This window comes from Pezoporus wallicus, unplaced genomic scaffold, assembly GCF_028554395.1.
Source record: "Pezoporus wallicus isolate ANWC-B61680 ecotype Strahan unplaced genomic scaffold, APGP_CSIRO_Pwel_v1 contig_8714, whole genome shotgun sequence".
Classification (NCBI taxonomy): Eukaryota; Metazoa; Chordata; class Aves; order Psittaciformes; family Psittacidae; genus Pezoporus; species Pezoporus wallicus.
In genome coordinates, this window is record NW_026635695.1 from 1,272,355 (window position 1) to 1,286,216 (window position 13,862).

The 13,862-nt window shown below is 44.5% G+C and overlaps 1 protein-coding gene across 7 annotated transcripts in view; it reads right to left on the reverse strand.

The window, feature by feature from the left end:
* CADPS (calcium dependent secretion activator) overlaps nt 1–13,862 on the reverse strand; it is a 211,381-nt gene that overhangs the window by 79,156 nt on the left and 118,363 nt on the right. For all 7 annotated transcript variants that reach the window (XM_057397353.1, XM_057397350.1, XM_057397349.1 and 4 more), the window contains exons 12-13: nt 7,592–7,728; nt 2,254–2,441 (exon numbers count right to left, since the gene is read on the reverse strand). In XM_057397353.1, coding sequence (XP_057253336.1) covers nt 2,254–2,441; nt 7,592–7,728 — 325 coding nt within the window. The remainder of the gene's footprint in view (nt 1–2,253; nt 2,442–7,591; nt 7,729–13,862) is intronic.

Genomic DNA, 13,862 nt, shown 5'->3' on the forward strand with positions numbered 1-13,862 from the left:
TCTCTGCCAGCCAGCTCGCAAATTCATGATGCATGTGTCCTAAACAGCTTTCTGAACAGAAATCATGACTGTCCTGCTCAGATACTCAGACTTCTTACAGTAGACACAAAAGATACGGCATTGTGTTTTCTCTGTAGTCCATTTTCATGACCTCCTGATAGCAGAAGACAGAAAACACACACTGCAGTCTCTGTACCAAACTCCCAGGCGTTACACAGAGTCTGCCCTAGGTGAGAAGGCACAACACCACACCCTTGCAGATCCAGCACAGAGCTCCCTGTGATCCCCAGCAACAGCAGTGACCAGGAAGGAATATGAACCTTCAGCTTTCTGATGTGAAGTCAACCATCAGCCACAGACAGCTATGGCATAGCAAAACACCTCATTCCTTTCTCAGAACATCTTTAATGAGTTACTCGAACAGCTCACCTGAGACCAAGCTGCCCCTCTGGCAGTGCCCAGCAGTCCCCCAGCACAGTGCAGCAGCACAGGCGCATGACTGGGGTCCACACACCATGTGGGTTTCAAAGCAAGACATTTTCCTGAGACCACAGCTTTCCAGCCCCATAGGAAAGGAATGGTGAGGTAACACTTTAGCTCATACTGTCGGATACCTCCTGCCACCAACCCTGATGAAGAGAAGCTCAAGCTCTGGGTGTGCTGGGCCCTGTGAAGAGGTACAAGGGGTAGCTGTAACTGGCATCCAACCTCCTCTCTGTTATGGGCCACATGGGCTTTGAACCATGTCTTGTCCCCACAACAGGCTCCTGCTGGGTTGAGCCCTGCGATGGAAGAGGGGTGATGGGGGTAGCCAGTTTCAGCCACACGCTGCATGAGCCATCACTTAAACACACATCTACAACTCAAGGCCCTGACCCCTATGGGACTCGGGTGCCCAAATGCCATCCAACGCCCAGGAGAGTGCAAGACCTGAATGTTGGTGCCACAACACAGGGATGCCAGCTGCCCAGTGTGTTCAGTGGTGGAGGAGCCCGGTGCCCTCTACAACACACTTCTGTGCACTGCCCGCTTTCACTTACCTTTTCGGCTCTGGATTCGGCTGGGATTTGGAATCTTTCCTTTTTTTGGACTCCTTTTTGGAATCCTTTTTTGTCTCCGCTTCAGCAGCAGAGGCATGAGACACTTTGCCCCCCTCGCCGTCTGCACTTGGCTGTGACCCACCAAGTAATTCTGCCATGTGTTGGCTTGGGGGAGTGATTGAAACACGGGGGGCAAGGCCAGCAGCAAAAGTGAAAGAAACAAGAAGAAAACATGAAAAAACTCAAAAGAAACCAAAAGGAAACTAAACTGAAACAACTGAAATCAAAGAACAATTGCCAAAGAAGGAACGAACAGGCAAAAGAAAGTAAGAACTAAAAAAGAAACTAAGGAAGCAAAAACTCGGTTTCCATGACAAGATGTATGAAAGTAACTGCAAAAGCAAGCAGCAGCCTTGCAATGTGAAACCTGGGCAATGTGTGTCATAATTCAGGATGGTATTTACCAGAGGGTTTATGAAAACATGTAATTATTTTATAACATTCCTTTCTTCAGCAGCATATGCAGGATAGATAGTGATATCTCAAAGTGTATAATACAACTTAACAGGAAAACAGCAGAAAAAGAAGTTGCAATAGATGCTACAGCTGTCAACAAAGCAAATAGAAAAGGAAAAAGCACAGCTCCAGTTCCTTCCATCAAAGGTTTGTCACATTCGAGAGAAAGGAATGAAACTGAAATTGCTTTGCAACAGAGCAAGATAAAACCTTCAGTTATGTCTATGCTATTGCCAAACTGACGTCACACACACTTTAAATGAGACACGGGTGCCCCAGGGGCTTAAAGCCCTTCTGAACACTGAAGTTTGATACTGCTGAAAATTTCACTGCTGCAACTTGTCAGATCTTCTCACACAGCAATTAAATCAGCACAGTGTATCATTTACTTCTATTTATTCAACCCGTGGCAGTCACACGTACTTCAACTCTATTGTGTCCAGAACTGCATCTAGCAGGTGCCTGCGTAAGAAAGTTAAAACCCCTCATTTCTGGAACCCTCTACATGCATTTTTATTGCTTACATTAAACAAGCAATGAAACAAACAAACAAACCGACTATGCCACTAGAAGTGCTGCTGCCAAACATCCACGGTGAAAACAAATTGGGGACTGTTGTGCATTATCCAAGGAAACCTATATTTGACAAAGTCATCCCTTGCTGGCAGGGAGCTGCTAGCCAAGAAGAATTCCTTACCTGTTGCCATGAACATGTGATGCACAAAAGGCAAAGCTGTAGTGAAGTAAGGTGGGGTCAATCATAGCTCCGTTTTCTGCGCGCTCTAGCAAATCTCTGAGGTAGCAGAGATGTCTGTGACAGCCTCTCACTCCATTACGTGCACAATACTCATCTAGCACAAAGACCTGGCCAGGACTAAACCAGCCCTGTTTAGAAATAAAGAGACTTGATTTTAAATATAAGTTATTAAATACAAAGGCTATCAGATTTGGACGCGTAGTGGTCAACTGTTCTAATAAAAGAAATAGAAACCTAAGGCTACATTAAGGAAAAAGGAGAGAGGTCACTTAAACAATACAGTCTGTACATCATCACCCAAACACAGCATAAAATCAGAGCAACTGTTAACAGAAACATATTGTGCTACCATTAAAGGGAATTGCCATTTAAAATGCTGGAAAGTTAGGCCAGTTCATATCAGTACCTAGCAAAAAAAGAAAAAATAAAGGGGAAAAAAAAGCTTACACCTTAAAGAGATGACAAAGGTTTGGTTATTTAAACAGTGCGAAACAGTAGTCTCATTTCAGGGATGGGATTGTACATTTGGCCAGGAACAAGAAGAGTGATCTGTGGGAGAGCATGGAGGATTACACTGAACAATGGCTTCTCTTGCACCTGGCAGGTAAAGATGTCCTGCAGACGGAGGAAGGCAGCTCCACAGTACCAGAGAGGGACGCTTCCCACCGTCCTTACTGCATACCACTGGTGACACGCTCCACCATCGCCCACCTCCTCGGCATCGAAGCAAGGGGAAGCTCTGCTCACAGGCAGGGTTTCTTTACACATCCGGAAACCTCAGACTATTTCTGTGTGTCAGTCCTGAGGGCCTGGTGACACACGGCTTGTGGTGCAACGTCCGGGCTCCCGAGGAGGATGCCCTTCCCGAAGAGGGGATGGCTCTGATGAACATCCCAGGACGGCTGAAGCGGAGCGCGCCTCTGCCTTCAAGAAAGGCGCTAGTGAGAACAAGAATAATCTTGTAGATTGCGTTTCAAAACGCTGCAAAACCATCAATATTTACATGGGAATTTGGGTGCTAAACAATTGCTAAGACGCAGCTCTGGAATGCATCAAGCTGCAAAATCTTTCATCGTTTAATTGAAAAGTTCCTGCAGCGGGCGGGAGAGTAGTTGAGGCAGAGCACTGCCCCTATAGGCAACTTCTTTGCCACCCCATCTGTTACCCCAAATGCTACATCTTAGAAACAACACTGCTGTGAAAGATTAAAATATATTTTCTACCACTCAGATGACACCAAATCTTTTCTAGATGCCAAAATAGCTGCTTTGAAAAGAGTTGAAGAAATATCAATTAAGAGCTCAAAGACATAGAGAAGGATTTGCTCATCCTTATTGGGCCAACTCCAAAACAGATTGAGAAAAGAATTAAAATAATGAGGGGAAAATGATAGATATAGGGAGTAGCTACAGTGCTGGGATCACTAGAAGTGCACGTTTCAAAATGAAGACACAGAACAATGCAGATGGGATGGCACTCTGGAAGGCTATTTTTTGGGAGGGTATATTTGCCTCCACCGCTTTTAACGGTATTTTTGTTTGCTTTTTTTGGTTGGTGGAATTATGCTTGACTCCAGATTTCTTTTCATTGCCTGTTTGTTACATCTTTGGACTGTCTCTTCACCTTGTCTCTCTTCACACAAACCTTTGGCGATCAGGCTTGGTAAAAACATAGAAATGCCGTGATTGCTCTACAATAGAAAGATGTGTGTATTTGGTTACAGGGGTAAAAATGCAGTTGAAATTGTTGTATTCACCTAATACTACAAAGGACTCAGTCCTCCCTAAGAGGGTGAAATCTTGGCCCCACTGAGATCAGTGGAAAGGCTGGCACTAACTTCACTACAGGGCGAAGGAAGCAGGAAGCAGCGATCTGGAGCACCCCACATTTCTCCTCTGCATTGGGATTTGAAGTGCTGGTCCTCAGACAGACAGAAGGGATGGGGACAAACACTCAAGACTGCTGCCATGGCTAAGTGAGGGGAAGTGTGAGCAGAAGCTCAGAGGTTCAGTGATGAGCCTCATACCTCGTTAGAGCACAGGCAAGCAGACTGTGGGTGCAGAGATCCAGAGCTCAGGAAGACCAGGTGGTTGTCTTTTGCATGGCAGAGGTAGGAAATATAAAACCTGCTGCTGAATGGGGCTCCAAAGGAGCAGTAAATGCTGCTTCCCACAGCCCAGAAAAAAACCCTAAGGTTTGATGAAAGGCGATATTCAGACAAATCCCCCAGATCTTCAGGCAGATCCTGGCTCTTGATTAAGATTTGCCTGGCGCAACCAGCTGACAACCAGCCAGTCTGGCAAACGCAGCTGATAGTGATAACACACCGGGTGTCTCTCCCCAGAGCAGCTAAGGTGTGTGTAGCTCAGCGTGGTCTCCCAGATGGTCTTCAGTGGGATGAGGAAACCTGGAGGGGGCAATGGAAGAGAGGCTGCAGAGCACAGGGAGCTCGACTGATGGTGTTCAAGAAGCTGAACTGCACTGAAAAGGGGGCACACGTCCCAGGCACCAGCAGAGAGTGCAATGGGAGCTCTGGAGCTGGGTAGAGCCATGCTTGGTCAGGGTTGATGAAAGACTGGCAGTTCCTCTACTGACAAATGCAGCTTCTGCTTTTTCACTTTTCAATACCTGAATTTTCCCATTTACCATAGGAAAACCAAAACAATTTCATTTTGGTGGTGGTCTTTATAGGCTTTTGAACCTGACTCCTTCACATCATCTCGGCTAGGCTGGGCACTCTGGAAGATGACCTTTCCTCTGCACATGCCACGCTGTATTACCCAAATCCCATGATGATGACACATCATGGGCAATACAGCTCCAGCAGGAACCCAGCTGTGTGAGCAGGATGCCAGCAGTGGGCTGGGAAGCGTTAGGAAGAGCTGAAGGGCAGTCTCAGAAACAACACGTGTCCAAGTGAAAAGAATGAAGACCCACGAGTGTGTGGGGCAAGTAACAAGCTGGAAGGGCTGCATACTCTTCCCAAAAGTCCAGGAAGAGCTGTCAGCGTGACTGCTTTACCAGTGTGTGGATGATGGGCAGCAGCCCTCGGCAAGCTCTGCAAACAATGCTCTTCCTCTTCCCCAGCACAGTGCTCTCTGGCTGGAAACACCACTTCTGCCATACCTGAGATGCACCAGCAGCCTGTCTGCTTTCATTGGGATGCCTGGCTCAGCCAGTGAGTGGGCTTGTAATAATGTTGTTTAACCTTGCTCCGTGGGAAGGAGGTGATGCTGAGTTATCCTCTGTGTCAGGGTAAGCCACTGTGCCTGGGTAAGTCTTCCCTGGCACCCCCATGTCCATGTTTGCAAGCAAGAAGAGGTGTGACAAAGTAAAACTCTGTGGGACCTTGCATGGGAATGTCCTGTGGGGAGAATAACAATAGCCCAGCAGCACACACAGTGGACAGAGCAGGCTTACCATGGGCTCACAGCTCACCCAGGCAAGCCAGCACAGTGGTATCATCAACATCCCAAAGACACAGTGAGAGCAATGGGAGCTCTCTGCAGTTGAACTCAAATTTTGAGGTCTGTCTGATTGTTTTTACGCCATAATCAGGACAAACCCATAGCAAAATATGTATAGAAGCATGTGAAATCCAAGTGTAGTTGAAGACAGGCCATTATTCTCTTCTTTATAACACTCTGCAATGGGTGATTTGAAAGAAGATGGTTAATTGGTGACGTTCCGCTTGAAGAGGCACAAATCTTGGTGCTGAGGGGAGCTCCAGCACTCCGGAGGCTTCCAGCAGAGGCCTAAACATCTCGATAACAAACAGAAGCTTGGCTGGTGGGTTTCTTGAAGAGAAACATCGTTAATCATTTTCAGCGATGGCCTTGCACCTCTCCATGAATTTAATTCAATGGCCACTCTCGCCAGGCCCGAGACTGCACAGAGACAAACCAGCTGCAAGCCAACCTGTCAGACATGCATGAATGGGGATGGTCTTCCTAGGGTCAGCCATGCGTGGGGAGCAGAAGCTGCATGCCAAATTCACTGCCTGCCCGAGCAAAGACCTCAATGGAACTGGTGAGAAACCTGCTGCAGGTCTGACAATGTTCCCATCAAGCCTACTCGTACCACTTGGGTATCTGCTATTAAAGTGCACGCTGCAGCCTTCCCCCACCCCATCCTTACCTCAGGGGATGTCCACAACCGTTCCTCCTAGCCCTGCCTCTCGTCAGGAAGGTGACAACTCACTACTGCTAATGGCATTTCCTGGATCTCAGCCTTTCTGAGGAGACCAGCCCACGGTGGAGGTGGATATGGACAGGATTTGAGACTGACAGCCTCATCACCAACTGCTCAGCTGTGTTCCCAGGTCACTGCTTTTAACAGCAAGCCACTCAAGAGCCCCAGCTCCAGGGGCTGCACAGCTGGCAGAAGATGAAGGCTATCAGCATGTGGTGGTCATTCTGCTGAAGGAGCCCATGAAGACACCCCAGCGTGGAGGTTTCTGTGAAACACTAGGAGGGCAGCATGTCAGGATCTGTTCCATGCCACATTCAGGACAGGACCTCTATTTCAGGACTCTCTAGAAAGGCTTCATCCTATTGTTTTCTCAAAAACTAAGAGCCTCTTCATCCTCCTCATTCAAGTTGTATTATAGGTTATTCGTCATGTAAACCCTCACAGTACCTAAGAGCCCCAAGCACTGCACCTCAGCCAAAGACTACAAGCTGTCCTGGAACATCTCAGTGCCACTGTCCCATAGGCCACATTACACAGCAGTGGGTTGAGAGCTGCAACCTGTGCTTATGAGAATAATCAGGATGGGCATGCGACTACGTGAGCATGGCCAGGCTGCAGCATCACTGCAGTTATCCACCTAGTTCCATCTATTACCTGCTTAGGATCTCTGCTTATAAAGAGACACAAAGCTGGGTCACAGTTATTCCTGGTGGGACTCCATTGACATGAAAGGTGGTACCAGACTGTCATCTTTCCCCTGTTCTTTCATCCAGAAGACTCTGGAAGGCAGTGTAGGAGGCTGCAAAACACTGCTTTCTACTTCACATCCCCACACTGGAGTTTGTACTTTGCAGGAAGAAACAGTTTAAGCATTGCAAACAGAAACGATAGAGACAGTGCAACTGGAGAAGAACAGCAGTCAGTTCACTGCAGGTAGCCTCTCAAAAGAAAATACCTCTGGGCCAAATTCAAACCTGGTCTTAACAGAAGTAAATCTTCCAGCAACAGGGGGATTAGCCCCCACTCGCACTAGCTTTGACTTTGCTGCTTGATGTTTATATCACTAGAGACCAAAGAATATACTTGCCAGACAAGAATAGGAATCATTAAGTCTGTGGTCCAAAGTGAGGCGCTGAACCATCTCAAAGAGTGAAGCGTGGTCAAAGTTACAGGGATTGGAAGAGATAAATTCATCCATGCCATGCTTTTGAGCTCTATCTGCATCTGTTCGTTTATACATATAGAGAAAGACACCATTTAGAGAGATATAAGACATTTTAGTTGACAAATACAACAGAAAAAAATATACAGTATGAAGCATGAAAGCTAAATCCTCTTCCCTACATTGGCATTAACTTCTCTCTTTGCAGGCTACACAGTACACTTTTCACCTCCCATTGTCAACTTGCATCAGTTATGGACTATCTTGTTGCATTTAGGCAAAAAATTTTAGAATTAAATTGTCAACTGCTCATTATAGCACATTTACTCTGTACTTCAATCCAGAACATAAACCCAAGAACTTGCCCTGCATCTTACAATACGCTACGAGTTAACAGAATTTTGGCTCACAGAAGTAAATTAGCTCCTATTTAGAGAGTTGTGGTTAATTATAATAGATTCTGCCATTCTAATGAAGTTGCAGCTGTAGCATTTTCCTCTACATTTACTAGGTTTTCTAGGTATCAGACCAGTTATGTTGTTCTTTATCCAAATGCCAATGTTTGTCTCCCCACGGCAATTTTTGCTTCCCCTAATGGCAACTTTAAATGCTACCTCACCGAAATCAAAAGATGCTCTTTTAAGCATCGCTAAGAAGTTAAACTGATATGTAGCTTGTTGTCACTGAGGCAGTAACCCGGAGCTGCCAGTCATCCCTACAGAGGGACTGCATTTCCTCTGCCTGGATTACGAGCTGCCATTTTTGGGTGAATTAACAGCCTCAACGTATTCACACTTCTCTGCTTTGGGTGACGTTTACGGGCACTAACTCCTAGGGGCTAATTAATTAATCTCAACATGGTTAACTAAAAATACACTGAATTCAGCAGTTGAAATGAAGCCGCCAAGCCGGCCTGGGTGCGGCCAGCCGGGACCCTGCTGGGAGCAGGCTTTGTTCTACCAGCGGCCAGGGAATTAAAGGACACCTTTCACTCGGTTTTGTCCGTGCTCAGCTTCCTACTATATGGGTTCTTGCCAAATCCTCTACAAAGAAAATAGGATTTAAATCCTTCCCCTGTTTATAGCCTCCTAGGGGAACTGGGTGGCCTTGGAACAATGTGGCTGAAAGGACACAAAAATGCAGTTTTCCTGCAAGAGCAGTATATGGTAACTGTATTTGTTTTAAAACAAAATCCCTCTTTACCAGAGAAAAACAACAAAAAACCTTAATTTAAAACAAAAATAAAAAATAAAAAGACCTTTAAATGACAATGAGACAGTGTTCTATTAGATGTGTTTTACTATTTAACATTAAGCTATGAAGGATGGCATGTCTTCCTAAACACCTCGTTCATGTCTGCGCTCTCGGATACTACTGATCATTGGAAGCAATCTTTACATTTTCTGTATAGTCTGTCGTTAGCTATATACAAACTATATAAATAACATCACCCACTGGAAAAAAAAAATCAGACAAATTAAAACATGTAACATTTCAATTAGCTGCTAGCAGTACTTAATTCAGCAGTAGCTGGCAATTTTCCTTATGAAAACCCTGCTGAATAAACACTGATTTTTTTTTTTTCCTATAGCTGTGTTAATATTTGAGGGTCTGCTCCCCTGTTTTACTCCTTGCATCGGGACCTTCTGCCTTCCTCTCCAGTCCTAAATCCTCCCCTCTGCCTCCATGGATAGGTCCATAAAAGCTGCTGATGGTGCCAAGCGATGTGGCAGCACAAGGACTGGCTCAGGGGCCAGGGACAACCATCACCTCCCCAGCCCCTCTTCAGCATCCTTGAGTGTGGGATGCAAAGCCCAACCAGCCTCGGGTCTCACAGTATGGACCAGCTTCTGTCTGTTTTAACAGCTTTCTGCCCCATCATCTCTGTCCCTTTGGGCCAAGATCGATGTGACTGCCTTCACTCCCAAAGAGTTTATCTATGCTAGTTTTGATTCCACCCCTAGTGTCCACAAAATGTTTTAACAGTTATTATCAAACTATTTTTAATGGCTTGCTGCTCTGCCCGGCTCCTCGGAGTTGACTGCAAGCTGACAAATTGGCTGGAGGCCTTCATTTGCCAGCTTCACTCAGAGATTTTATTACTTTTCAATTAGGAGCCCTGATACACTGTCAATCCTCCTGCTCAGCCAAAGCTGCTCCTAGAGCTGAGTAAATCAGCTGGAAATTTGAAGAGTCCTCTAGCCCTTTAGCTGGTGAACTTTTTTGAGCATATGTGCTAGAAAGCATATTTGAAATGGATACTTTTACTCCAGACTAATAAGCTTTTCCCCACTTTATGTTCTCTGAGCAAAGGTAGGCACAGAACAGACCTCAGGTTGGTGTGAACCAACTGAGGCTCTGCTTGCTTCCATGAAGATGAGGGTTGGTCCTGGGCTTTTTAAGATCTCCCTGCCCAAGGCAGGGGCACAGACAGTTCTCTGCCAGGCGTGACAACAGACACAGTGATTAAACAGGCTTCAGGACTGTCCATAATCAGGGGTCATTTTAGTTGCATTGATCACTTTAAAACCACATCTTACGGAGCAATCCTGCTCAAAAGCCCATCTACCCCAAATCTCCCCACCTCAGTGCAACCACATGAAAAGAGAAGCTTCAGACACAGCACTGCATGAGCTCAAGTGACCAAAACATATGAGCTGCACAACTTCTGCTTGGTCAGTGGCTTAAAACATGGTTTTCTGACCAGCCACAGCTCTCCTTGCAGCAGCCCATCACCACAGTTCTTGCATGGTCAAACCGTTTTGCACTGTGAGAGCTGGGTGGATGCAAATCACCCACTCAGGGGATAAAGCTGGCCTGGTGAGAACTGGAGATGTCATTCAAGAATGGTAACACACACATGTATTTCTCTTACATGGAATATCTGCCTTGAGCCAGATGCTTGAAATGCTTAAGAATAACTAGGAGCAGGTTAAAAAGGGCAATCCTAAACTCACTTTATAATTAGAAAACTACACCCTGTGCAACCTGCAATTTATTATTGCATTTTGATTTTTCCAACAGATTTGCTTTAAAAAAACTGAAATTTTGGAATCCATTTACAGGAAATCAAATTACATCAAAGGCATGAAACTTCCTAGGTAATACAAAAAGAAAAGAAAGGATCTAACTATATCATTACTCTGCTTCTGAGAGCTAATCTGTGATTTAAAATAATGACAACATCTGCATATGAAATAAGTTTTATGCATAATCTACCCTCTTCCAAAATGGCCTGTACAGTTTGAATGAGATTTTAAACAAAGTACAAAATGAGAATGGCCAATATTCGCACCCCCAACTGTACAGCTAATTTGTAAGTACTTTAACTGTTTCAGTCAAATACGGGTGCTTTTATGACCCTACTCTGTTGTTCTAATGAAGAAGAAAGGAGAAACTAAAGAAAGAAAGATATAGGATGCTCCAGTAATTTACAATCCCTTCCCAAGGTGCCGTGCCAAGCTCACTGGTGCTTCTTTGTTCGGGGCCGCAGACAAAATGCTGCTGCAGGCCCACAGAAGTTATCTTGCATATTTAGACAAGCTGCACACAACCGCAGCTGAAAGGTGTTCGATGGTGGTCTCGGAAGGAAAGGAGGCTGCCAGCAAGGCTAACGGGCAGCACAGGCTCCATAAGCCTTTCTTCTGGAAAACTGCAGACTCTGCCCTTTCATATTACGCGTGGTCACCTACATTATGGTCTTTTCTTCAGTACTGCTGGGTTTATTTTGTTCATTTTTATCCAGTTTGCATTTTATTACTCCAGTAACCAGCCCCCTGTCACACACACATTCCCTACAAGCATCTGAAATCAGAGTCTTAAATATCTGCAAGCGTCAGGAAGACAAAGATTTCAACAACAACAATAATGAAAACCAAAGGACTGTCCCACCATTTGGTCCTCTGAGGGCTGTATTTCTCTTGATCTGTTATTTACAAAGGAAGAGACAAAACCATCAAAGCTCCCGGTCTTTTCTTTTTTAAATGTTCTTTCCTGCCCTCTGCATTTCTTTTGCTCCAGCAATAATTTTGGCAGAATTTGCTCTAAGAGCAGTGAATTTAATAGCGGGGGACAAGCTCCATAAAAGAATTCTTGTTATAAAAGGCTTTAGGTAGCCATTTTATTGTAAGAATTTCTTGTTCCAGATTTATTCCTTTTTGCTAACGAGTGACTTTGATTTAGTACCAAAGGCATTTGAACATCCAGGAAATTGTACAATACGTTTCCTTATTAAAAACACCTCCCCCCCCCCCCCCGAAAAAAACCCAAACCAACAAACAAAAAAACCCCAGACAACTGTAAATTAAAAGGTGACTTTGTATCTTACTCATCTGGAAAATGTGTGCTTGTCATATCTGCTTGACATTACAAGAATGAAGATGTGGTTTGGACAGTAACAAACAATGACACTAGTCAACCTCATCAGGAGACATGAAATAAAGGAATGACAATGATTGATGGCAGCTATTCATTTACAGATATTTCTAGAAAACTCTTCACTGGCCTGGCTGGGCAAAGCAGAAGTTTTCCAGCCTGGTCCAGTGTGCCCGCTGCATCAGCTGTGTGCTCCCCTCCTTCTCTCTCCGCTTCAGCAGAGCCAACGGGCGCACTGGGGCTGCCTCTCCTTAAAGAAGTATATAGGGGAAGCACCTAGAAACCTCATGTTCTCTGGCCGTGTGGAGCGAGAGGCTTTACTAGCAAATACCAGTGTTCTAGAGGGGAGGGGAAACACAAACCCTTCGCAGGACTTTAAATGCCAGGTTGTTGATTGTGCGGGAGCTGCTGGCAGTGCCGGCTGGTGACTTAGCAAGTCCCCTCCTCGCCGTGCACTGTGGCATCGCCACCTCTGCAAAGTGATGTGTATGTCTGTGTGTGTGTGTCTGGGGCTCCGCAATCCTCCTCCCTGCTATGAGCCGCGGCAGCGGGCTGAACTCGCCTCTCAGCTGGATAGCTAAAAGCTCTGCTTTCTTTTCCCCTTCATATTATTATTCCACATTAGAAGATAGCTCTAAATTTAATTGGCTGTTTATTCCTGTGTTTTATGGCTTTTCCCCTGCTGCAAACAAATTATTTTCTGCTCGAGTTACAATTCTAATAAACGATTATGACTGTTCCTGTAAATCACCAGACACACTAAGCACTGCATTGAAATCTAAGTTATCTGTTTAGTAGTTAAAAGAATATGAATTTGTAGTACGCACTTACATATTTCCTTGTGTGGCAAGTTAAAAGCACAGTTTTAGAACAGCTATTTATAATAAAAAACATTGTTTCACAGCATCTTTATAACTATTTAAAAATATTTTGAATTGGATGACTGCAGAAACCTGTGAATTTAGAGTTAGAGTCCCATGCTTCTTAAAGCACGTAGAAGTGATTTACAGGGTAGCTTTAAATTCATGCAAGTTATGTGAGAACTGAATTAACATTTTAATTCTGCATTCCTGCAATGAAGCATCTGCAAGTTGACAATACAGAAGACACAGCAGCGTTCTCATGATATCTCTAACTATCTAAAGAAATAAAAGTAAAGCAATTAAAGCACAAAACTAAGAATCTAATAGGATAGCAATGCATTGTAGTGCAAATACATGTAATGTTGCCAGACCCAAGTTCATTCATTCATTCACTCTTTCTTTCTTTCTTTCAAAGTGGCAAAAATCTGTATTTCCATCAAATTGAACTTTTTTGGTTATGGTTTTAGTGCTTTTTGGTGGTAAAGTCTGATAAGAATCCTCTTTGGAAATCCAAACATTTAGAAAACAAAAAAAACAAAAAAGAAAGAAAAAAGAAAGTGTCTGCTGAGAAGGAATTCTGCCTGCTACCCGGGGAATAGTTATACACACACGCACATACTCACACACAAATAAAAAAGGGAAGAAAAAAAGAAACAAAAGGAGGAAGAAGAAACAAAAAGAAGTCTTGTTTGATGGCCAGGAGGAATGACACCGCCTGTTCCTTCTCATAATTGCATTCAGATACTCCAGATACATATTTGCCAGCTCTCATGACCCACTGATGCTATTCCCTCCTAAGGAAAGCAGGCACTCACCAGGTATTAGAGAAACAGCTTTTAACACCAATAAAGGATTTGTACCAGGTGTTTTTAAGGCTGAACAAAGACTAAGGAGAAGCTCTTTTACAGCATCAGTTTGGGCTTTTATCTTTTTCAAAGTGAGTATTCCAGTGGGAAAAG